Source organism: Rousettus aegyptiacus, unplaced genomic scaffold, assembly GCF_014176215.1.
Source record: "Rousettus aegyptiacus isolate mRouAeg1 unplaced genomic scaffold, mRouAeg1.p scaffold_m13_p_5, whole genome shotgun sequence".
NCBI classification, from domain to species: domain Eukaryota; kingdom Metazoa; phylum Chordata; class Mammalia; order Chiroptera; family Pteropodidae; genus Rousettus; species Rousettus aegyptiacus.
This window is the reverse complement of record NW_023416308.1, coordinates 73401810-73429805: the sequence shown is the minus strand read 5'-3', so window position 1 is coordinate 73429805 and position 27996 is coordinate 73401810. Positions and strand designations below refer to the sequence as shown.

At 36.6% G+C, this 27996-nt stretch overlaps 1 protein-coding gene across 1 annotated transcript in view; it reads right to left on the bottom strand.

Moving 5' to 3' along the window:
• GDPD4 (glycerophosphodiester phosphodiesterase domain containing 4) overlaps positions 1-27554 on the bottom strand; it is a 79735-nt gene extending 52181 nt beyond the window's left edge. The window contains exons 1-3 of the mRNA XM_036221570.1: positions 27490-27554; positions 5678-5771; positions 3267-3326 (exon numbers count right to left, since the gene is read on the bottom strand). Coding sequence (XP_036077463.1) covers positions 3267-3326; positions 5678-5771; positions 27490-27554 — 219 coding nt within the window. The remainder of the gene's footprint in view (positions 1-3266; positions 3327-5677; positions 5772-27489) is intronic.
• Between the last annotated feature and the right edge of the window lie 442 nt (positions 27555-27996).

Here is a 27996-nt window from a genome sequence, read left to right as displayed (position 1 = left end):
AGAAGGTGAGTGGCATGCAAGAAAGAGAAGCTTCATCTGTATTTGCAGCCACTCCCCAACGCTAGCATCACCTTCTCAGCTACATCTCAGATCATCAGGTATTAGATTCTCATAGGAGTTCTGGTTCTTGGCGCCAAAAATGTTGGGGACTGCTAATAAGGACATTAAAAGAAAAGTACAGTCATGTGTCATAATAACAATGTTTCAGTCAACAACAAATTGCATATAGAACTGTGGTCTCATAGGATCATAATAAACTGGAAAAATCTCTTTCACATAATGACATCTTAAATATCATAATGGCATAGCACAATGCATTAGTCAAGGGTTTGTGATCATGCTGGTGTAAAAACCTACTGCACCACCACTTGTATAAAAGTACAGTAACATTTTCATGTCAAGATACACAAAATCTAACCTCTGCTTCATAACTGCCTACATTCAGTACAGTAATATGCTGTACAAGTTTGTACCCTAAGAGCAATACGCTAAATTGCATAGCTATATGGATATACCAATGTAGTAGATAGTAAGTATTACCATTTAAGGTTAAGTAAGTATGCCCTATGGTGTTCAAAGACAAAATTGCCAAAGGACTCATTTCTAAAATGTGTTCCTATCCTTAGGTGGCACATGACTGTAGAGGCCAATCTCTCCTTCGTACATAAATGCAAAAATCTTAAATGACCTTTTAGCAAACCAAATTATGGCAACAAAAATGTCTAATTGTAAAATCAGACTCAAGAGTCTCATGTGATTCTGTGACCTTACCCAACACCAACCTTAACTAATGATTTAAAGAATACAGGCAATTACAAGGTAAAAATAAAGCATTTCTTTGGAGAAATCTATCCTGTCAAATGCAGATACTCATCAAAAGTTCTTTTCTCTCTTATACTAGAATATATGGGGGTCTTGGACTTAAACTGTGAGATGTGTTTTGAACAAAGTATGCAGAAACACTGCTTCACAAGAGCCTTTGCAGTTATAGAACATCCTTATCTTATATCCCATTAATTATACACTCCAGTCAGCCATGTCTCCCACCCTACAAATCTATAAATTCCAGGTTTATTTACAATAAGCAATCCAGATACACCAGGTTATATTCTGCTAGAAAGTTTCATAGATAGTGTCTCTCATTATCTTTGCCTAAGAAATATCTTTACTGTGTTTTCCAGGAGGTTGGGTTATTAGTGTGTTTACAGGGAGTTTTGATTGAGGTCATTCATTTTTCTCTGAGCATCCCTAGGTAGAAGAGGAATGGGTTGGTTATAGGCCTGGTGCTAACCCTTTCTTTCCAGATTTCTTCTGAGTACATGAGAACTAAAATTCTAAGCCCTGTAGAATCTTCCTTGTCAGTAGAAGCAGTTTCTCCTCCCAGGTCTGGTAAGCCTAGTCCTTTATAGTTTGAAGGACCAACCAAGGAAGTTACCCAGGGGAAGCCGACTCTTCTCATACTCCACCTCTATCTCTTCTTACTGAGTACAGACTCAGAACTGGAATTAGATCCCAGAATGCCTAGATACATGAAAGCTTTGTTAATTTATATTGATATAAACCCTACAGAATATGTGTGAAAACAAATACTTAGGATACTAAACAAGGAGAAAAGAACATAATTTTAAATCAGGCTAAATTTATTGACATGAGTACAGCTACTAAAGCTTATGAATTCAATATAGCAGAATCTAGGTATTGTGCATCTCAAAATGGTTCTAATTGTTCGTTTGGTTATCTGAAAGCTTGGCTCAGTAGTGGCCTACGCTCAATGAAATGGAAATGCCAGCGATTTCTTGGTATTACATAGAAAAAATTATCCAAACATTTATTGAGAAATGTTTGCTAGAATGCTATGACCTATAATAAGCGAATCCACTCTCTATCATGGGAAGTCTCAGAAGACACTGAAAAATACAGTGGTGAGGAAAGTGTCAGCATCCATGAAAAGCACTGTAGTGGCTATCCTCTATACCTGAAAAAAGGTGAGAGATGCTGCCACTGAAAATGGCTTCCTGATTTCAAAGGCAATGATGAGAAGGCCAAGTAACGCCGCTAACTGCCAGAGGCCTGGAATGTAATAAATTTGTAAACCCGTGCAAATTTTTGTAGTGGCTAACTGATCTTGGTGTCCCAACTCCAAAACAGAGAGTGATTTCATTAAAGCCCACTTGTTCACTTTTCAATCTCTATTTTTTCCTGCAAGATTTTATGACTTCTGTATCCATTCATTCTAGTAATTCTTAAAATTATATTTCCAGCCATGTCTCATTTGAGTAAGAGGAAATTTAAGTGGACCACTCAGAGACTTTGACATGTTCCAGATTTTAAGAAACACGAAGAAATGTGTCATATGCATGTCTGAAGAAGTCTATAAAAGAGCAAGAAGCTGTGGGGTGAAGCCGTTAAAGCCCAGGGCAGAACAAAATGAGGGAGGCTATGCTGGAAATGAACTGCATATTCACAAGTGGTGGGACAAAGATGCTCGCTTTCTGGGGACCAGATGCAGATACTTTAAGAGAAGCTTCGCTGTGTCATTTTAAAAAGCTCCAAACCAAGGGAGGATCGAAAGGACCTCACCAGAGAAATTTCAGGAGTATAAAAAGACAGGCAATGACTCTACCAACAGAGTTGCCATCAAGGTTCTCAGCAGAAGGGTCTCTGAAAATACAGAAAAAGCCTGTGGGATAAAGAGCTAACAACTGTGCATTTACCTGGTCCTGATGGAATCAACCCCAGATTACCCTCTTGCCCTTCCTTGTAGGACTGTGTTCTTTTATCCTATCTCCTCTGCCCCTGAGCACTCCTTTGGTGAAAGAGAGGTAAAAGACCAACAGGCTCTTTCCACCAGTGCAGGCTTCCAGGCCAAGGACAGGCCCAAAGAGCAAAGGGGAAAAGTCTTACAGAGTTGGAGTTGGGGTTATTACAGTGAACTAAAATTTTTAATGACTGAAAAGAGAATGTTCTTGTGACTATAAAACATAGGATGGGGAATCTAATGGAGCATGTTTATCTTATAGAGATGGGAAGAACTGAGTCACAGAGTAAGATTAACAAGGAGTCGTTAAAAAAATAAAATTTGGGTTCCACTCCTTCATTAAATCACTCACACCTGCTAGAAATTTAATAATTTCAGTAAAATGATATAAGTGGATCTCTTCTTTCTAAAGGGAATAATGAAAGAAATGTACTTAACACTTGAATGTCAAAAAGGCATGACATTCAATATTGGTCTAAGGTCTCCTATGAAGATTCAGATGTCCTACCTTATGATAGCAGTGCAGATATAGTTCATTTCCTTTCCAGATTAACAAAAATCCAAGGACCTGAAAAATCAAAGAAAAAGGAGGTTATTTTGAAATCAGCAACTAGTAGCCCACACAGTGTTCCAAAGACTAAGTGCCTTTCACCACATTCTCTGCATTTTTCTGCCTCTGGGAGTTTGCCTTGCTGTTCCTCTGCCTGAAAAGCTCTCCCTCCCCATGGCAATGACTGTTCAGAGCCAGTTCAAATGCCACCTCCTATTTGTAACTTTCACCAGCACCCTCAGGAACAATTATTATCTTTGAGATTTCATAACAACCACTACACTGATATCCTTCCTGAGTTCCTACCAATATCTTTACCCTGTGATGGACCTTATTCTTGGTATTACTCAGACCAATTTATGAGAGAAGAGATGTCAGGGACCCGTCCTTCCAAGGGTCATTTAAAAGCTCTTTCTTGAGGAACCCGTGTCATCATTACGACTGCTAACCTCTGCTAGTAATACTAGTCTTCAGTCAGTAAATCTTAGATTTTAATATAAATGTAGCCAGTTATCAAGTCAACGTAGAGACAAGAGATGAAAACTGGCGTCCTCAGGGACTTAGGGTATTACTGAAAGTTGGAATGTATATGGTACTAACCTTTTTATCAAAATAATTGTATGTATGATTTCATTTCTTCTTTCCCAGCCCTAATACCATCCTATTAAATATTATCATTCTCATATAAAAAAAGACTGAGTCTCATAAATTATATGACTTGACCAAGGATACAAAGTAATTTAAAGACAGAACTGGAAATAGAACCCAGGTCTCTCACCTTGTTCACTGTTGATGCCATTTTGTGTATCCAAAAAAGGGGTAGGGTAGAGTAGGAAGTTTGGTAAAATGTATGCTTTATTGCACTTTAGAACTCATTCCTACCTTGGAAGCTAACTACAGTATTACATGTTTATTGTGTATAAAAGCAGTACAATTCAGTGGCCAGAGCCCAGTGGCACAGAGCACATACTTTCTTTGCATTTTACCCATAAAAAGAAAAGTGCCTAAATGTTCTGCCTATAGTCACCCTCCACACTGCAAGTTCCAAGATGATTTTCCTAAAATAGAAATCTGATTTATGCTAAATGTCTTAGCCTTACTTTCCAGGCCTTCCAAAAGCTGTTATGAGCCTATCTTTTTAGCGATGTTCCCCATTACTCTTCATTATGCCCTACATGCTAATAGAACTGACTTTCCCTTTTATATTGGAACCGCATATTTTTGTCCTGCTGACTTTGTAATGATGCCCCTCAGCCTGGAATGTTCTTCTTCATCCCCACATATACATGTCCAATCCACCATTCCAAGATCCCACTCCAGTGCCACCTCTTCCAACAAGGTACTTAATCCTGTTGGCAGAAGTCATCTCTTACTTCTCAGAACCCATGCAGAACTTTACATAGGACTCTCTAATGACAACTGTAATGTTTTGCTTGTGTTAGTTATTTTTGGCTACGATTTATGTCCCTACTAGAGTCTAACCTCACTGAATTAAAAAACTATTGTAACTTCATATCTCGTATACATCTCTTTGAAGTGCCCTGCATGAAAACAAAAATTGCTTATGTTTTAAAATTTCTGCATACTTAGTACTTATCACACTTAATGATTAATAAATTTTTTTGAAAAAAATTAATGCAAATGGCAACTTATTTGGGGGTTGGGTCCTTCTGTATCAGACAGGAAATCAGCGAGGACAAGGGATCATGATATAAGAGACAAACGTATGTCCCATAAGTATAAATGGGCTCTGAAAAACTCCAATTACCTAAAGTTATTCTCTCATAAGCTTTCCACCTCCACAGTCTTTTCTCTTGCTTAGCTGGAATTCCTCTCACTACATGACACTATTATGTGACAACAGAGAAGGGACACTATCACCAAAATACTTTTGTTCAAATGTACTTTGTACTTGGGCTAGTGGACTAGCATATACACACTAGAACAGGTTTTAAAAAACTAGGTAACTTGTAAGGCCCAGGAAGACAGAATATCAGGAGATGTGATACAAAATGAGTTAGTTCAATGTATAAAGGTACTGTTAATGTAAAGCTCTGGGTATCTAAAATAACAATTTTGAGTGAACCATAAAATAGGCTATGAATCAGGAGAATAGAAAAAGGAAGTTCTGGCACCCTTTCAAAATGCCAAAATGATAAGATGCATCCTCTAATAGTACAAGTCCTTTTTTCTCCATCTATCCCTCGTGCCTAAAATTTAAGCAGCTGATGTAACCCCCAACTCTACTACAACAAGAGTGATTTTAGGTTCTGAGGGCTCCCAGCACTGAGTGAGCACCATACCACAGACAGGAACTTCTCATGAATCTACTCAGCAAGGGAGTGGAAAAAACGGGAAACACTACTCACCAACAGCAATGAAGAGTAGGCAGTCAGGATTCCAAATAAACTCAGCAAAAGAAGAGACCAGAAGAACCAGTATCTTGTACCTAGAAAAATGACCCTGCAAAAACATGTTTGAATCCTTAAAACAGAGCAGAAATTAGTAGCGTCTGTGTCAAGATCGGAGACAAAAATGAACTAGATGAGGCATAAGAAAACACAGGGAGATAAAAAGAAGCAATTTGGGAAGAACTGAGAAAAGCTATGTGGACATTCGGTTAGGAGTTTTACCTTTGTCTTATAGGCAACTGGATATTTAGTGGGGGTCTGTGTAACTGCTATGATTTTTTTTAATGTTACTTAGAATACATACTCAAATATTATGTCCTCTTGGTAAAACAATACAATAATACAGAAATTTGGAAGTGCCAAAAGAGAAAAAAGTCATAAGTTAACTGCCCTAATAAAACTAATAATTTCCATTTGAACAGATTCCTTGTCCATGCGTGTGTATGTTTTCCTACATAATTGCTGTCATGGCCATGACATTAATTGCTTTATCCTGTGTAAGAGATTTGGGCCTTTAAAACAGTCCTGATGTGTTCTTTTCCTGAAGTAGTTTATGAGAGAAAATTGATATTAATTTGCTGACGGAAACAGTGTTATTCTTGCTCTAGATATCACACGTAGAGACTTTAAGATTCTTCATTTAAAAAAAAGAAATAACCTCCTCTCCATATAAAACCTGGACAAATTATATGTAAATGATATAATATATAGATTAATGAACATATAAACACATTACAAATAAGAAAGGAAATTCTCTACCCATAAAAAACACCAAGAAGAAAGAAACAAGGAAGCAGCCATCCTAGAAGAGCTATCCCTGATCAAGACATTAGCAAGAGTACTGGTAGAAATGAAGTCACAACAAGGAATCAAAAACGTGTAAGGAATGTCAACAAATTAACCCAATGTAGCCAACTAATAGGATAACTTGCATCTAAGAAAATATAATTTAAAAAACAATCAGAAAACAACCACTAAACAAATATAAGACCTTCAGAATTTCCAGTCAGTATGGCGGAGTAGGTAAACACTGTGCTCACTTCCTCCCACAACTAAATCAAAAACTACAGCTAAATTAGAAACTAACCGCCCTTGAGAACCATCAGAAGATTAGCTGAACAGATATTTATAATCAAGGATAAAAAGATGTCATGTCCAGACTGGGAAGAGGGGCAGAGATGTGAAACAGGCTGGTCCCATACCCAAGTGTGGCTGTTAAGCACTGGGAGGGATAACTCAACTGTGGAGGTCCCTTCTGAAGAGCGAGGGGTCCCAGCCCTACACCATGCTCCTGCACCCAGAACACCAGTACCAGGAAGAGGAGTTCTGACAAAGCTGGCTGTTAAAATCAGCAGGGATTGTGTCTAGTGAGACAGAGGGTTGCTGTAGACACAAGTATCCTCTCAAAAGAGCCTGAGCACAGACTCACTCACAAATCCTCCCTAAGCTCCAGAAAAAGAACAGCAGCTCAAAAAGTAGCAGGGACATACAGGGAGGTACTAATTATCTGGTTTTAGGCAGAAGAACTAAACCAAATGGAGGCAAGTAGTCTACCAAAAGCAGAGTTTGAAACACTGGTTATAAGGATGCTCAATGAACTTGGGAGAAGACTAGATGATCTCAGTGAGAACTTCAACAAAGAAATAGGAAACATAAAAAAAGGAGACAGTCGGAACAAAAAAGAACCAGTTAGAAAGGAAATACAATAAATGAAATGAAGAATACATTAAAAGGAATCAACAAAAGTTGAGACGAAGCAGAAAATCAAATCAGTGATTTGGAGGGCAAGATAGTGGCAAACACCTGACTGGAACAGCAAAAAGAAAAAAGAATTTTTAAAAATGAAGGTAGTTTAAGAGACCTCTGAGAAAATATTAAGCATAACAACATTCACATCATAGGGGTACCAGAAGAAGAGAGATCAAGGGATTGAAAACCTATTTGAAGAAATAATGACAGAGAACTTCCCAACATGGCAAAAGAAACAGACATACAAGTCCAGTAAATGCAGAGTCCCAAACAAGATGAACCCAAAGATACATCACAATTAAAATGCCAAAGATGAAAGATAGAGAGAATCTTAAAAGTGGCAAGGGAAGAGCCATTAGTTACATATGAGAGAGCTCCCATAAGACTGTCAGCAGATTTCTCAACAGAAACACTGAAAGCCAGAAGGAACTGACACGAAATATTCAAAGTGATGAAAAGCAAGGACATACAATCAAGATTACTCTACCTAGCAAGCCTATCATTCAGAATCTAAAGATATAAAGTGCTACTCAGACAAGAAAACGTTGAAGGAGTTCATCACCACAAAACTAGTATTACAAATAACATTAAAAGGACTTCTCTTAAAAAAAATAAAAATCAGAAATATGAATAAACATAGCACAAAGGAGACATTGCTTATTCTCAAAGTCAAACACATAATAAAAGCAGTGGATCAACCAACGGTAAAGCTAGAACAAAAGTTAAAAGGCAAAAATAGAAATATCATGTGTAATTATAACAGTTAATTAAAGGATACATACAATCACACACGCATAAGTAAAAAAATAATGACAGAAACATAAACGTGGAGAAGGTGGGTAAAAATAGTGATTTTAGAGTATGTTTAAAATTAAGCAACCATCAACTTAAAATAAACTGCTATAAACATAGCTTGGTATATATAAGATCATAGTAATCACAAACCAAAAATCTACAAGAGATATACAAGAAATAAAGAGAAAGGAATCCAACACGACACTACAGGAAGTTGTCAATATACAAGATGAGACATCAAGAGAATAAGAAAGGAACAGTGAACTATAAAAACATTCAGACACCATTTAATAAAAAGGCAGTAACTACATACCTATCAATAATTATATTAAATGTAAGTGGATTAAATGCTCCAATAAAAAAAAACAAATGTAGGAAGGGATTAAAAGGTACAAATTGTTACAAAATACCATGGGCATGTAAAGTACAGCACAGGAATATAGTCCACAATAATGTAATAACGTGGTACCAGATGGGTACTAGATTTATTGGGGTGATTGCTTTACAAGTTATATAAATGTCCAATCACTATGTTGTACACCTAAAACTTTAATAATATTCAATGTCAACTGTAATTGAAAAAATTATTAAAAAGGAAAACATAAAATGCCTTAAAGATCAAGAACTGAGAAGTATGGCACCATGAGAGGTGCTCCTGTTCTGTCCCCTTGAAGTTACAACAAGTCGAAAAGCTATAATTTCTCTGGCCACATCTTTTTTTCACTCTGTTTCAACCTAAAAGGTCTTCTTTTGCGTATTCAATCACATGAAATTTTATTATTAGATTGCTTCAGCTCATAATTCAATCACCAAACTCATTTGAAGTGCCCACACACCTGTGAACTGCAAGCAAAGGAAGAACTGTGATTTCCCTCTTTCTCTCTTTTTTCTCTCTCCTTTTTGTTACTTCTTCCTGTTCCATTCATGTGCACTCATTCTTGGTGGTGGTGGTGGTGGTGGGGTAACAAAAGGAATGAGAAGAGTGCAAACAACTTTGCTTCAGTAAATGCCTGTACTAAATGCAATGAGAATTGAGAAGGGGTCTTTCACAGCTATTCCTTCTTGAAACTGGGAATATACAGCTACTAATGACTACAATAGGCTCACTCTACATGGATTATCCAATTTAGGGTTCTTCTGACAGTATTTTCAAGCAATTTCTCTCTGCTCTGTGTCACTATTTTACATCCCTAGCAGCATTTTAAATACACCCCATTTTAATTATAGGCCTTCTCATACAACTGAGACTGCCTTCTTGGGGCAACCTCATCTAAATCCATATTCTTTGCGTTAACGTTTAAAGAAATCTTCCAGGCCCCCCTTCCCTGATTCTCATAGCTGTAAGATACAGCATTCTTGCATCTTCTCCCAATACATTCCCTACATACTACAATGCTTTATATTAGCATATCAACTGATTCTGAAAAGAAAAAAAACACCTTGTGGTGAGGCACTGGGAACCTCCACAAAGCAAGGAATGAGGAGACAAGTCTCACTGCACAACACGACACATTCAGGGGGGAAAAAGAGAAGTGACAATTGCCTCATTAAAAATTCTTCTCTACTTCTCTCTGGCTAATGTGAACAACTAGAAAAAGCTAAATATGTTTTAACATCTAAGTGAAGGACTCAGAAAGCCAACAGGCAGTGAGAAGCTACAAAATGAAGATCCAAATCAGAGAGGAAATCCAGAAACATTCTTGGCATTTGGGGTGATTTTTCTCTAGAAGTAGCCGAGATACAGGAAGTATCCTGCAGCACCAGGAGAACAAAGAGGGGAATAATAATCTGGTAAACATGGTAAACTTTGATTCTGGACCTTCCAGGGCTACATGCTAGGAGTAAGGACAACTGGAAGCAGACTGCTCTGTGGAATTGAATCCTAGCTTTGAACCATCTATATGTGTGAAAGTGAATTAAGATGAGTAGGATTTCCTAACACTCCTAGTTACCTGTCAGAGTAATTTTCTGAGAGGGCTTAATATAATTCAAGGTCTCAAATTACCTATGTAACCTTTTATATACAATGTCTGGTGCTCAAGCAAAAATAATCAGGTGACACTAGAAGATGAAACCACAGTAGTGACTGGCCAGAGAAATAATGGACAACATAAAAAGATCTTCAGCAAATCTAGAGAAAGGAGGTATCAGACACAGACTTCTAAATAACTACCCTTAAAATGTGTTTAGACTGGGACAAAATTAGAATTTCAGTAGACAACTATTAAAGAGAAGATCAATTAAGAATTTTAGAATGGAAAATACAGCAATACATATTAAGAATTCAGTGAATATATTTAATATGGATAAGACAAAGCCAAAAAGAATTTGTTAAACAAAAGGTAAAAAAAAAAAAAAAACAAGAATGAAACTGAGACACATGAAAAAAATACATAAAACATACAGAAGAAAGGCTAAGACACTTAAGGGATAAAGAGAAAAGGTCTAATACAGATAAAATTGAAGTTTCAAAAATAGAGGCAAGAGAAAATAGGGTAAAAGCAATATTTGAAAATTTGGCTGAGAACTTTTCCAAAATGATTAAAAATATTACACTTATCTGGGATCATTAAAAAATGGTTTTATTATAGAGATTAGACCTTATGCTATAATAGACACTGCTGAAAAAGGCTATGTTAGGCTGTTACATCTGTTCTGATATTTGGCCTAAAGTTGCCAGAAGTCAGACAGGGTAGCATTTGGGAAAGAAAACTGAACATGACATAGGGGAGACCCAAAACTCATTAGAATGAACTGGACCCACAAGGACAAATGAAACACATGCAGACAGACTGGAACTCATGAGGACACAGAAAGCATGGAAGCTGTGCCTGTCCATCACTGTGTAAAGATTTTAGCTAAACTACCCTATGGTTTTGCTACCTCAGCATTAATTCTGTTTGGCTGAGTGGACGTCAGAGACCTTTAACTGACACTAGTTCCCTCAGGAAATGCATGCCTTAGACAGCAACCCACTGAGTCACAAGCAAATATAAGTTCCTGGAATGATTTGTGATCAAACAGTCCCTCCTGTTTCCCAGCACCTTCTATGCTGTACATAAGAGCCTCATGGGGCTTACCAAAAACCTGCTCTTTTGGTTTGAATTGATAAATTTGGCCCTAGGCCAGAAAGCCCAAAGCACTACATCCACTGACAATAATAAAGGCATGTGTCCCAAGTCCTGCCTCTTTTTCTTTCCGCAATTTACCTTGACCTCCCACTGTGGCCCCTCAAGGCTAGCTGTGTACTTCTTCCAGTATCTATGAGTATAACATTTGCTATTTCATTTTCTCTTGTGGTCTGCTACTGAACCTCCACTCACCATTATCGTTGCCTAGAATCACCGTCAGCACCCCATGCTCCACTTAAACATTAGTTTAACAAAGTTATAACTCAGTGACTCCAACCTTAATGCTTAAGGTAACCTGCAGGAAAACCTGGTCCCTTTCATCATTAAGCTGCATACTTAGCTGGCCTAAGAAATGGAGAAGTGAAAGATCTGGCAGGAGCAGGAAGAATGTGGGCCCAGGTGCTGCCCCATGCCAACTAAGTGAACTACAAGATATTGATATTGACAGTATATGAAGGCTACTATAATGTCTGGGCCCCTCAGAGTACAAAAAAAAAAAAAAAAAAAAAGCCTTCTGATTTACTTTCCACTTCCAAATGTTATGCAAATTTCTCTTCTGAATAATCCCAACCCAATTCTCCATTAAAAATTGAATTCTGAGAAAAGTAGCTCGTTTAGCTAAGTTAGTACATGACACAGTCCACTCATTGTCTACTTGGTATCAATACATAACTCTATTAATCATCCTTATTTGCTGTTTACATGATACAATTATCTCTCATACAACTAAAAACACACCAACCCTCTCTCAGAAAGAAAATACAGTATACTTCTATCATTGGGCGATGTTTATACCTCTAATTTAAGTACTGATATGTGGGTAACTACTATAAATGCAACTTATTTTCAATAATAGAGAAATGAGAGAAGAGAAATATATACACATATATGTATATCCTTATACATGATGTTATATATCTACATATCATACAAATCTGCAAAATTCTGACCCTACGACATTTGTCCTCTGTTGTCACACCAGTAACGATGTTATGTTAGATGGTAAAAGGAACTTTGCAGATGTAATTAAGACTCTAAACAGCTGACCTTAAAATAGGGAGATTTTCCTGGATTATCTAGGTGACTCCAATGTAACAGCATGTGCGTTAAAATCAAGAGAGAAAGGTTTGAAGAAATATGGAGTGAGAGGTGTCCTCAGATCTCTCCCCCTGAAACAACAAGCTGAAAATGTAAAACAACAAAAAACACCCAAACTGCACACCAGCATGTCTGAGCGTGGGATCTGCACATAAGAGCTACCACAGATCAGAACCCTGGGTGTCAAGCAGTGGACTGGGAGAAATAAAGAAGCTGCCTCTCATGGCCGCCAAAGCTCTTTGTAGGGGGAGGGGGAGGGGAGAAGGTGCAGTGAGTTCCCTGAACAGCCCTGCCTGGGAGAGTTGTAAGTTCAACACAGTCAGCGTCAGGGCCAAGTCATCAGGGCAAAAGGCACAGAAGTGGCCAGCAGAGAAATAACAGTTGATTTTTATCAGCCACAGCTGCAAAACTGAGGCTGAGCCACAGCCCCTAACTCCCAACCTAGAGTATCCTTCTCCCTATACCCTCCAAGACCAATCACCAAGGAGCCCCAGGGGATACTGAGCAAAATATACCGAAACTGTTGCTAAAACTGACAGGGATTGAAACTGAGGGTAGTGAGCAATATTAAATAACTACAAAAAAAATTGAAAGGCATTATTAAGGCTTTATATAATGCAGGGATCCAACAGGCTTAGACGTCAACTACAGGAAACCAAAAGAAAAGTGTCTTCTTAGTAGCAGGCTAAAGAGAGATCTTTATATAATACATCTTTTTTCCGGAAAAACAACAAAATACACTTCCATTAATGCCCAGGTAGAGAAATAGTCCATTGAACACGATGAACAACCAAGGTGACAAGGCATCTCAGAAAGAAAGAAAAAAATCTCCAGAAAATGAGCTTACAGACACAGAAATACCTGACTTAAGTGACAGAGAATTCAGGATGGCACTTCTGAAAAAACTCAGTGAGTTCTGAAATGAGTTATATCAACAATTTCAGAAATTGCAAAAACAGATGAGCAGAGCAAGGAGTTTGAAACCCTCAAAAAGAACAGAATAAATCTTCTAGAGATTAAAAAATACACACGCACACACTGTAAGAGTTAAAAAATGAAATAGCAAGCTTGGGAAATAGAGTTGACCAAATGGAGAAAAGGAACAGTGATATCGAAGACAGAAATCTAGAAATAATCAGAAAGAAAAAGAAAGAAACCGAAGAATGAAAAATAATGAAAGAGAAATACAAGAACTAGCTGATACCATCAGGAGAGGAAACTAAAGAATAATGGGCATTGTTAAAGGTGAGGAAAAAGAGCAGACAAATAGTTGACAAGAATTTCCCAAACTTAAGGAATGAGCTGGAGCTTGGAATTCAAGAAGTCAACAAAACATCCAATTATCTCAACCCAGAAAGGCCTTCTCCAAGAAACGTATTAAAATTATCAAAAATCAACGACAAAGACAAAATTGTCAAGACAGCCAGGGAGAAGAAAATGGTAACTTATAAAGGAAAACCAATTAGATTATCATCGGACTACTCAGCGCACACCTTGCAAGCCAGAAAGGAGTGGAATGAAATATTCAAAATATTAAGAAAAGGAACTAAAGCCTAGAATAATATATCCAGCTAAGATATTAAGGAGAAATTAAGATCTTTCCAGATGTACAAAAATTGAAGGAATACTTTACTACAAGGCCTGCCTTACAGGAAATACAAAAAGGGGTCAGCTCACCTAAAAAAAAATGGCAAGAATATATATATATATATATATACAATTAGGAGTATGGTGACTAGCAGGCAGATAGAAGCAGAGGAATGCAACCCTTAGTAGGAACAGGGCATTATAAGCTTAAAAATAAGAGACTTGCCATAGCGGGATAGTAATGAACATTCAGCATATATAGGAACAAATTAAGACAATGACTGAACAGGGGGGAATTCAAAGATCCAAATTCACAAAGAGGAATGGAGATAAGGCACGCACAGAAGAAAATGGATGACTGTGTGTATATATATATCCTTAATGGTAACCACATGCCAAAGATTCAGAACTAAAGTATATAACATGAAAAAAAGGACCAGAGGGAAAACCCACAAAAGCCAACCAAAATAATGAAAACAAAAACAAGGACAAGGAAATAGTGAAAACACCTAGCTACCAGAAAGCAAAAGATAAAATGACTATAAGAAGACCTCATATTTCAATAATCACCCTAAATGTAAAGGGACTGAACTTGCCAATAAAAAGAACAGAGTTGCAGAATGGATCAAAAAACAAAACCCAACCATATGCTGCCTCCAGGAGACACATCTCAGCTCCAAAGACAAATACAGACTCCCAATGAAAGGGTAGAAAATGGTACTTCAAGCAAATGGCATTCAAAGGAAAGCAGGAGTAGTGGTGCTAATATCAGACGAAATAGACTTCAAAATAAAAAAGGTAAAGAAAGATACTGAGGGACACTTCATAATGATAAAGGGAATCATGCACCAAGAAAACACTTATTAATATCTATGCTCCCAATCAGGGAGCCCTGAAATATGTAAGGCAATTACTAACAGAAATAAAGACAGAAATAGGAAAACACTAGCGTAGTGGGGGACCTAAATACCCCAATGTCAGATATGGATAGATCATCCAAACAGAAAATCAGCAAGGAAACAACATCCTTAAATGACACATTAGACCAGCTGAACATACTGACATATACAGAGTCTTCCATTCCAAAACAGCTGCTTATACATTCTTCTCTAGTGCACATGGAACATTCTCAAGAATCGACCACACACTGGGACAAAGAGATAGCCTCAACAAATATCAGAGGGCTGAAATCATACCAACCATATTCTCTGATCATAATGCTTTGAAACTAGAGATCAACTGCAAAAAGAAGTCAGGAAGAACCACAAATACATGGAGATTAAACAACATGATACTGAAGAATAATTGGGTCAGAGAAGAAATAAAAAGAGAGATCCAGAGACACACAGAAATGAGTGATAATGACAGTACAACAAATCAAAACTTTAGGGACACGGTAATAGCAGTCATAAGAGGAAAGTTCATATCATTACAGGCCTATCTCAATAAACAAGAACAAGCCCAAATAAACAACCTAAAATTCAACTTAAAAAACTAGAAAAGGGAAAACAAATGAGGCCTAAAGTCAGCAGAAGGAAAGAAATCATCAAAAGTAGAGCAGAAATAAATGAAATTGAAAACAAAAGAACAATAAAAAAATAAATGCAACAAAGAGCTGGTTCTTTAAGATTAATAAATTTGACAACCCCCTGGCTACACTCACTAAAGAAAACAGAGAAAAGACACAAATAAACAAAATCAGGGATGAAAGAGGGGAATTTAGGACTGCCATTGCAGAAATACAAAGGATCATGCAAGAACACTATAAAAAAGTATATAACACCAAATTTAATAACCCAGAAGAAATTGACCAGTACTGAGAAAAATACAATTTTCCTAGACTAAATATAGAAGATCTGGAAAATCCAAATAGACCGATCAGCAGCATGTAAATTGAAACAATCATCAAAAACCTACCAAAAAGTAAAAGTCCAGGACCAGATGGCTTCACCAGTGAATTCTACCAAACATTCAAAGAAGATTTAATACCTATTCTCCTCAAATTCTTCCAAGAAATCAAAGAGGAGCAATACTTCCCAACTCATTTTACGAGGCCAATATTATCCTGATACCAAAACCTGGTAAAGCAAACAAAATACTACAGTTCAATCTCTCTCATGAACACAGACGCAAAAATCCTAAGTAAGATACTAGCGAACTGAATACAGCAACATTCTAAAAAGATTATACACCATGATCGAGTGGGCTTCATCCCAGAGGCACAGGGATGGTTCGACATATGCAAATCAATTAATGTGATAGATCACATAAATAAACTAAAAAGTAAGAATCATATGATCATATCAATAGATTCAGAAAAAGCCTTCAACAAAATAAGCCATCCATTTACGACCAAAACGCTTAACAAAATTGGTATAGAAGGAAAGTACCTTAACATAATAAAGGCCATCTATGACAAACCCTCAGCCAACATCATACTTAAAGGTGAAAACTAAAAACCTTCCATCTACGATCAGGAACAAGGCAAGGCTGTACACTATCACCACTGCTATTCAATATAACATTGGAGGTCCTAGCCAATGCAGTCAGGCAAGAGAAAGATATAAAAGGCACCCAAATAGGAAACAAAAAAGTCAAACTGTCACTATTTCCAGATGACATGATCTCTATGTAAAAAACCCTAAAGATTCTACAAGAACACTACTAGAAACAATAAGCAAATACAGTAAAGTCTCTGGATACAAAGTTAATGTTAAAAAACCCATAGGGTTCCCATGTTCTAATAATGAAGCGTCAGAAAAAGAAGTGGAAAAAATAATTCCTTTTGCAATTGCAACAAAAAGAATGAAATACCTAGGAATAAATTTAATGAAACATGTGAAGGACTTACATAATGAAAACTACAAGACCCTATTTTAAAAACCAAAGAAGATACAAAGAAATGGAAATTTATTCTGTGTTCTTGGATTGGAAGTATGGAAGCACAAAGGCCCTGAATTGCCAAAGACATACTGAGAAAAAAGAACAAGCCTGGAGGAATCATTCTGCCAGACTTCAAATTATATTACAAAGTGACAGTGATCAAAACGGTATGGTATTGGCAGCAAAACAGACACACAGACCAGTGGAACAAAACCAAGAGTCTGGAAGTACACCCATGTTTATATGGGCAAATAATTTTTGACACAAAAAAAGCCAAAAACATACAGTGGAAAAAGGAAAGCCTCTTCAATAAAAGGTGCTGGGAAAACTGGAAGGCTACCTGGAAAAGAATGAAATTAAGACTGTTGTCTATCACCACACACCAAAATTAACTCGAAATGGATTAAGGACCTGAATATAAGACCTGAAACAATAAAATGCATAGACGGAAACATAGGAATGAAGCTCAAGAACGTTGGACTGAAAGAGGATTTTATGAATTTGACCTCAAAGGTAGAGGAGCTAAAAGCAAAAATAAATGAACGGGACTATATCACATTAAAAAGCTTTTGCTCAGCAAAAGAAATCATCAACAAGGTAAAGAGACAACCATCTCAATGGGAAAATATATTTGCAAGCAACGCCTCCAGTAAGGGCCTAATACCCAAAATATACAAAGAATTCATACAACTCAATAACAACAACAACAAAAATGAGCCAATCGAAAAGTGGTCAGAATACCTGAATAAACACTTCTCCCTAAAGGACATACAAATAGCCTACAAAAATATGAAAAGATGCTCAGCATCGCTAGCTATTAGGGAAATGCAAATCAAAACTACAACAAGATTCTGTCTATTAGAATAGCTATAATCAACAGGACTGGTAATAACAAATGTTGCAAGAGGATGCAGAGAAAAAGGAACCCTCATACACTGCTGCTGGAACTGCAAATTGGTACAGCCACTATGGAAAACAGTATGGAGTTTCCTCAAAAAACTAAGACTTGATCTACCATATGATCCAGCAATCCCTCTACTGGGTATTTACTCCAAAGACTTGAAAATCCATATCCAAAAAGATATTTGCACACCGATGTTCATAGGAGCATTATGCACAGTGGCCAGGACATAGAAACAACCACAGTGTCCTATAATAGATGACAGGCTAAAGAAGCCGTGGTACATATATACAATGGAATATGACTCAGCAATAAGAATAGATGAAACACTGTCATTTTTGACAACATGGATGGAACTCGAGATACTCATGCTAAGCAAAATAAGCCAGACTGAAAAAGAAGAAAATCACATGCTATCACTTATATGTGGGATATAAATCTAAAAGCAACAAATGAACACGACAAACAGAGACTCAGGGACATGGACAATGGACTAGTGGTTACCAGAGGGTAGGGGGTGGGGATGGAGGGGAGAGGTAGATGGGGTAAAGGTAGTCAAATATAGGTGGGTAAGGGGAGGGTGAAGTGGGTAAAGGGGATCAAATACATGGTAGCTGAAGGAAACTGGACTTTGGATGGTAAACACACAATAGAATATATAGATGTCAAATTATAATGTAGACCTGAAAATTATATAATTGTATTAACCAATGTTACCTCAATAAACTTAATTTAAAAAAAAACTCATACACAGACAACAGTTTATTGGTTACCAGATGTAGATAAGGGGATCAAATACATGGTGCTGGAAGGAGATTTGACTTTGGGTGGTGAACAATGCAATATGCTTTGTTTATTCCATTTAATATACTTTTCATCTCAGATAATGCGTTCTTCATTTCTGACTAGTTCTCTTTTATAATTTCCTTTTACATTTCTATGTTTTTTTTTTTATCTCTTTGTTAAAGTTCTTACATGTACACTTCCCATAAGTTCATTGAGCATTTTTGTAACCAGTGTTTTCAACTCTGCATCTGTTAGATTGCTTGACTCCCATTATTTCTGGATCTCCATTCTGTTCTCTCATATGGTTTCTGCTTTTCTTTCTTCCCATTTCAGCTGCCTTTCTGTATCTGTTTCTATGTACTAAGCAAAGCCCTGAAGTATCCCAGTCTTATTAGTGTGGCTATCTGTGGTAGGTGTCCAGTGGCGCAGACCTGAAAGGGGTTCAGCTGCAGGCCAAATTTAGTCCCAGCCTATGCCCCTTCAGGACCTTCTGTTAAGATTCAGCAAGCAATCCACAGACACTGTGCTTACAGTTGCCTCAAAAGGCCACACCAGAAACCAAGGCCAGCTGCTCAGCAAGGGGCAATTGACTAAGGGAGGACACACCTGGATGTTGCTTGGGTGGGGCCGCCAGTTGGGGGAGGCAGAGTTTCAGGGAATCCTCTGGGCAGGGTGGCCTCTGTTATTCCATTTAATGTCATCTAGGCTACGGCGGTACTGAGTCCACGCACTGGGAGTGGGGAAGGTTCAAAAAAGAAACAATGGATACCACCGGCACTTCTGTCTGGGAGAGAGTCTCATCTCCAGTCCTCACTCTGACAACTCAGTGCCCCCCTGTAAGTCCCTGGTGCCCCCTGCAAGCAGCCAATATGGCCCTGGTGCTCAGAGCGAGCAAGTCCATCAGCACAAAGGTCCACTCGTGGATGCAGCCCCCATAAGAGGTGTCTGTAGATGCCGCTGCCGCTGCTGCAGCCTCAGTCCCACTTGGCCGCTCAGGACCAGGCAGCCTCATGTCCTTGCCACATCCTACCTTCTGCCATTGCAGTGTGATTTCTTAGATTTATATGTAGTTGTATGGCTTGTTCATCTAGATCTCAAGTGATTTTTCCTTGCCGTTTGCTCCTTGTTTCTGTCATAACTTTGATTTGGTCGCCAGAGGGATGGACAGAGCCTCTATCATCTATGCCACTTTTCCTCACCCTTATTTAATTTTATATATAGAAAATCCTAATGACTTCACCAAAACCTGTAGATCTACTTAATGAATTCATTCAAATTGCAGTATATAAATATACAAAAATCAGTAGCTTTTCTGCACTAATAGCAAATTATCTGAAAAAGAAAAAAGAAAATGATCCTATTTACTTAAGCGCTAACAACAATAAAATACCTAGGAAAAAATTAAACCAAGGCAGCTAAAGACCTGTAAACTAAAAATTAAAAGACAGTAATGAAATAAATGAGAGACACAAATAAATGGAGATAGCCAATGCAATCCTTAGAAAGAAAAAACAGCAATGCCAGAGGTATACCACTTCCTGATTCTAAACTATATTACAAAGCTATGGTAGTTAGAAACTACAATATTGGCATAAAAAACAAAAACATAGCCCAATGCAACAGAATCTAGAGTTTAGATATAAGCCCATGCAAATACAATCTACTAATATTTGACGAGAGCAAAGAATGCTCAACAGAATAGTGTCTGCAATAAACAATGTGAGAAAAATTTTTTAAAAATTAAAAATTTTTTTAAATTAAAAAAAAATGAAACAGACCCCTACATTATGCCAATCACAAAAATTAACTCAAAATTGATGTGAAACCATAAAATTTCTAGAACGCAATATAGAAAAAGGCTTCTTGATATGGGTTTTTGGACATGACACTTAAAGCAAAATCAAAAATAAACAAGTGGCACTGTATCAACCTAAAAAATGTGTACACAGCAAAAGATCAAAATGAAGAGGCAATCTATGAATGGGAAAAATTATCAGCAAACCACACTTCTGATAAAGAGTTAATATCCAAAATATGTAAAGAACTCAAACAACACAACAGCAGTAAAACAAATAACCTGATTAAAAGTGGGCAAAGGACTCAACAGAGATTTTTCCAAAGAAAATATTCAAGTGGACAACAGGTACATGAAATGATGCTCAACATCACTAATCATACGGGAAATGCAAATCAAAACCATAATGAGATATCGCCTCACACATTAGAATGGCTATTAACAAAAATTCAAGACGTAGTTTAGGCAAGAAGGTGGAGAAAAGGCAAATCCTTGTACACTGTTGTTGGAAAGTAAATTGGTACAGCCACTATGGAAAAACAACATAGAGGTTCTTCAAATAATTAAAATAAAACTAGCATATGATCCAGCAAGTACACTTCATGGTATATATCTGAAGGAAATGAAATCATATCCCAAAGAGATATCTACAACTCCATGTTGACTGCAGTTTTATTTATGTCAATGAAAACAACCTTAGTATCCACTTACGTATGAATAGATAAAGAAAATACAATACATACACACACAAAGAAATATTGCTGAGTCACATAAAGAAAGAAACTTGCCATTTGCAACAACATGGATGAAACTTCAGGGCATTATGCTAAGTTATATAAATCAGATAGAGAAAGACAGATACTTTAGTGATTTTACTTCAATGTGGAATTTTTTAAAACCAACTTCATAGAAACAAAACAGATTGGTGGTTGCCAGAGGCAGGGCATGGAGGGATAAGAAATTGGGTGAAGGTAGTCAAAAGGCACAAACTTCCAGTTATGAGATAAATAAGTTCTGGCAATATAATATACAGCATCATTATTATAATTAACAATACCATATTGTATATTTAAAAGCTGCTAAAAGAGTATATCTTAAAAGCTTTCATCATAAGAAAAAAAATTTGCAACTATGTGAAGTGATGAATGTTAACTAAATTTATTGTGGTAATCATTATACGATAGATACATATATCAAATCATTATATTGTATACCTATATTTATATGTTTTATGTCAATTACATCTCCATAAAAGTTGAGGCTGCCCACAGCTAACATCGAACTCAATGATGGAGAGCTGAAAGCTTTTCCTCTAAGATCAGGAATAAGACAAAGATGCCCACTCTCACCAATTTTATTCAACATAGCATTAGAAGTCTTAGCCAGAGCAATTGGATAAGAAATAAAAGGCATTCAAATTGGAAAGGAAGAAGTAAAACTGTACTCTTTGAAGTCACAAAATTATATGTAAAAAATCCTAAAGACTGCACCGAAAAAAAAAAAAAAATAACTGTTAGAACTAATAAACAAATACAGTAAAGTTGTAGGATATAAAAATCAATATACAAAACTCTATTGCATTTCTGTATACTAATAAGGAGCTATCAAATAGAAAAATTAAGAAAATAATCCTTTTTACAATTGCATCAAAAATAATAAAATACCTAAGAATAAATTTAACCAAGAAAGGGAAAGACCTGTACACCAAAAACTATAAGACATTAATAAAAGAAATTGAAGAAGCACAAATAAATAGAAAGATATTCCAAGCTCATATATTGAAAGAATTTATATTGTTAACACACCCACAGTATCCAAAGCAATCCACAAATTCAACGAAATCCTTATCAAAATTCCAATGGCATGTTTCACAGAAATAGAACAAACAATCCTAAAACCACGAAGACCCCAAAAAGCCAAAGCAATCTTGAGAAAGAACAAAGCTGGAGATGTTACATTCCCTTATTTCAAAATATATTACAAAGCTATAATAATGAAAACAATATAGTACTGGCATAAAAACAGACAATAGATCAATGAAACAGAATAAAGAGTCCATAAATAAATCCATGCATACATGGTCAATTAATTTACAAGATATTTAATGGGCAAAAGACAGTTTCTTCAATATATGGTGTTGGGAAAACTATATAGCCACATACAAAAGAATGAAATGAGAGTACTATCTTACACCATAAATAAAAATACTCAGAATGGATTAAGGACTTGAACATACAATCTGAAACCATAAAACACCTAGAAGAAAACATAGGTTCCTTGACCTCGGTCTTCTTGATAATTTTTTAGATTTGACACCAAAAGCAATGGTAACAAAAGCAAAAATAAGTGGGACTGCACCAAACTAAAATGCTCCTGCACAACAAAGGAAATCATCAACTAGGTGAAAAGGCAACTTACAAAATGGGAGAAAAGATTTGCAAATCATAAGGAATTAATATCCAAAATATATAAAGAACTCATAGAACTCAACAGGGAAAAAAATCCAATTAAAAATTAGGCAGAGGATCTGAATAGACGTTTTTCCAAAGACATTCAAATGGCCAACAGGTACATAAAAAGATGCTCAATATCACATATCTTAGAGAAATGCAATCAAAACCACAATGAGATACCATGTCTTACTATTTAGAATGGCTAGGGAGGGAGGGAGGGAGGGAAGGAAGGGAGGGAGGGAGGGAGGGAGGGAGGGAGGGAGGGAGGGAGGAAGGAAGGAAGGATGGAAGGAAAAAGAAAAGAAAGAAAAAAGAGAGAGAGAGAAAGAATGAACAGATGATGAGGATGTAGAGAAAACAAAATCCTTGTGGACTACTGGTGGGACTGTAATTGGTATAACCACTATGGAAAATAGTACGGAGTTTCCTCCAAAAATTAAAACTAGAACTACCATCTGATCTGGCAATTCCACTTCTGAGTATTTATCCAAAGGAAACAAAAATACTGAGTCAAAAAGATAAATGCATCCTGATATTCACTGCATTATTATTTACAATAGCGAAGACATGGAAACAACCTAAATGTCTAGAAATGGATGAATGGATAAAGAAAATGTGGTACACACAAACACACGCACATACACAATGGAATGTTATTTAGCTTTAAAAAAGAAAATTCTGCCATTTGCAACAACATGAATGGAACTTGGGGGCTTTATGCTAAGTGAACAGGTCAGAGAAAGAAAAATACTGCATGATCTCCCTTCTGTAGAATCTAAGAAAACCAAACTTTGTAAAAGCAGAAAACACATTAGTGGTTGCAAGAAACAGAGGCTGGGTGATGGGCAAAATGGGTGAAGGCAGAAAAAAAGGTACACATTTCCAGTTATAAAGGAAGTAAGTCATGGGAATCTAAGTACAGCATGACAACTATATAGTGATTAATAATATATATTTGAAGGTAGCTAAAAGTAGATCTTAAAAGTTCTCATCACAAGAAAAGAATTATAACTGTGCAATGATAGTTACCTAGAATTACTGTAGTGATCACTTTACAATACATATAGTATCGAATTATTATGTTGTACACTCAAAACTAAAATAATGTTATATGTCACTTATATCTTAATGACGTCTTTTTAAACTGAGGGAAATTTTATAAAGAAAAGAAACATTTCTGCATGTCAAGTGCTATAGAACTTAGAGCTGATTCATTAAGATTACATATTAACTGATAAGGAAACTTATTAGAAATCTCAAGATAAATGGGTAAAGAAGGAAAATTAAAAAGAAAATAAGTTTTGAAACTTAATGATGGAATTAAAACCTTAAATTCCATCTTGAAAATTAATTAATATTATTCAAAATTAGAATAGTTAATGCTATAAATGGCAGCTTAAAATGGAACCTCACATATACCTCTGCTGTAAATGAACATTGCTATAACCTTATCAGAAAGTACTTTAGCGACAGACATAATAAATTTTATGAGTTTTGATTCCTCCTAAGTTAGTAACACCACACAGGAATATATTCTAAGAACATTAGTCAGAATAGAAGGATTTCTCTGAACTCTTATCACATAAAAACAAGAAAATTGGAAACACTCATAATGCTTAACAATAAAAAGTAGCTAAGTAAGTGTACTATAGCATCTTTGTATCATGAAATATTTTGAAACCATTTTAAATAATGATCATTAAGAGTTTCTATAATTCACCAAAATGTCTGTAATTATTTTAGGCTAAAAGGAAAAGTAAAACTACACACACACACACACACACACACACACACACACACGATACAGCATAATGTAAAAATAAGCATAGAAAAACCTGGGAAAGATGCCAACAAGTGAATTACTATGGGATAGAAAATTTTATATTTTCTAGTTTTTTTAAAATTTTATATTTTCTATAGTTTTCTTCATATTTTTACATTTAATACAACAAACCATATTTTACTTTTGTAAAGAGGAAAATAAACTATATTCCATTTTTTTTTAAAAAAAAAAGCCACATGCTCAAATATGCCCTCTTCTCCCCAAAATATCAAATAATGAGTAATATTTACAACAATCAGGCCAGGGAAACCAGAAAAGCTGGGAGCAGTCTAGGAGTAGAAGTTTGGCCATGAAAGGAAACTAAGAAGGGACACCCATTTCTGTATTCAGAGTCCTAGGAAGACCCCTAAAGACAGAATAAAGAGGCAGAGAACACAGGTGAGGCAGAGACATCAGGGTTCATGGATAGAGACCATGAACACCAACCAGCATAGACATTAGCAACCCTGACAAAAAGACTGAAGAAAGAGGTGTCAGGGAGTCACCTGAATAGGACTGGGGACATTGGAAGCACAGAGAAACCACTGAGCACACACATTTGGTCCAAATGTGAGAGTCAGTATAGGTGAAAGGTAAAGTGTAATATGATAGGATGTTCAGCACCCTTACCCCACCCCACAGTGAGGCCTTTCATCCACCAACTGTGGAAAGCCCAATTTTGTCCATCTTCCTTCTTATGTCACCAGGTCTCTTCAATCCAGATGGGATCCAGATGGCTATCAGACTAAAGAGCCCTTTCGCAAATGAAAATACAAAACGTGAAACTCACCAGTCAAAATCAAAGTATTCATTTGAGGTTTCTATCCACACGAACAGCAAAACAACAGACATGCAAAATGAAATAACCAGAAATGGGTAAAATAATTGCTCTCTCTGGGAAGAGAAAAAAGGAAGATAAATTTAGCTCTATTTATCCACATTACCTCAACAATATCTGTATATACTTGCCAAAGTTCTGTATAGTTACATAGCCATGTATTACTCACCCAGGCTGGAGTGACCACTGTATTCTTTTTACCCTTATGGAATTTTGTATAAGTCTATTATAACATTTATTATGTTGAAATTCAATTACATGTTTATATATCTGTTGTGACAGTTGCTTCTCTGAGGAAAAGAAACTATGTTACACATCCCTATACTGCCAATATCTAGCACAGTTTCTTAAATGCAGCTGGCTCTCAATAATCAATCATCTGTTGAATTCACCAACCTCTCCATCTACCAAATGTTTGATGACTCATTCATTGAATAATACATTTATTCTTTGTTCATCAATTCATTTATTCATTTATCTAACCAAATTTTGGGGAGGGAGCACAATAAGTGGGTTAGGGAATAAACCTTTTTTTAGCAGCTATTTTGTGCCAATAAAAATGCTAGATATCGAAAGCTTTTATTTGCTTTATTTCTCAATGTAGCCATGTATGTTAAGTACTGTTAACCTCATTTTGCAGGTGAAAGAACTAAAGCTCAGAGAGGTAAAGTAATTTACTCGAGGTCACAAAGACAAGAAGTGGCAAGGGTACTGCCCAGATCTGTGAGCCCAAAGCCAGGATGGAAGATATCACTGAGGAGAAGGCGTTCAAACTGAGCCTTGAAGGCAAGTCTCTAACACTGAAAACCATGTCACAAACCAGCCATGCCAGAGGTGCCAACTCTTCCCAGCAATATTGGGCTTTGGTTGCTGAATTATAATCCTAACACTTCTCTATCCCATAAATAAAAAATTTGTCTCTTAGGGACACTGATTTTAATCTATTAAAAGTAGAAAGAATAATCCCTGCCCTACCTAAACCATGGGATTGTTTTGAAGAGTAAGAATGAAGATATAAAATGTAACATGTAGAATGCATATTCCAAAAAGATAAGAGACAGGTATCAAGGCACTAAACTATCACTTCTGAGTATAGAATGATGAAGAGCACAGAATTTAACTCAGGTCTTTATTTTCTACATAAAACATGGGTAGACTTTAAAAAACAGGTGTCAGATAATGCCTCTCCACTGCTCAAAATGCTCCCAGAGCTTCCTATTATCCTAGAATATTATCCAAGCTGCCTGCCATGGCCCACAAGGTCCTATGTGATCACCCCTGGGCCCACCCTTGACCTCATCCCATTCTGCATACTGACTTCATTTCTGAACTCCAGCCACATTAGCCTGTTTCTAGAACATGGCCTAATTTGTTCCCATCACAAGGGCTATGTACTTCCTGGTTCTTCTGCCTGGAATATTTTGCCCCCAGATGTACACATGGCTGGCTCTACCTCTTCATTTAGGAAACAGATGACATTACCCTTGTTTAAAGAGATCTTCTCTAACCATTCTCCCATCACAGGTTCTCACACATTTTTCTATTTATTACCTTCAAAGCTCTTATCACTATCTGAAATCATTTTTCTTTCATTACTGTTTATTACCTAATTCATCCCATTAGGACATAAAATGCAGGAGGACCAGATGCCTTAGTTGCACTACTCACTGTAGCATATAATAAGTATTCGATAAAATTGTTTTTGTTAAATAAAACCATTTCCTCGTTTGGATTCTTATGGTTGCCTCTCTTGCTCAGATGTTTCAAAGGTTCCCCACTGTTTACACAATAGAAGTTCAAATACTTTAACCTGACATAAATATGCTTCAAAATTTAATTAAAATATTCCTTTCCAACTTCACCACTTACTATTTATTACCTTATATGTCATTAAATTCAACACAGGAAATTCATTTTTCCCTAAACACACACCTGTGCTTTTCTATCTCTGGACTTTTGACCACCTTATACCCTCTATCCAGAATCCCCGGCACCATCGCGTCTATATATGGAAGATAAGTCAGTGACTCCAAAAACAGTAAAACAGTAATAATAATGGATAACATTTACTGAGTGCTAATTGTGTGCACGGCCCAATTCTGTTTTCCACATATCACCTCTTCTATCCTCACAACAAACACAATTGGTGGATATTATTGTTTTCACTTCCATTATTCTGAAGAATCTAAAGCACCTGGATATTAATTAACCTGCCTTAGGTCCCACGTGGTAAAGCTCTAATTTGAAGATAGTCAGAGATGAAGTTATAAGTTGAACCCAGGCAGTCTTTCCCCAGAACTCATGACCTTAGCTCTTAGGCTATATGTTATTCTCCTTCCCCTGAGCAGGAACAGGGCCTTGAGAATTATCACATTACCAGCTCAAGGGCAGATTTGAAATTAGGACCCCAACATACTCCTGGGCTCTGGTCCAGGGATT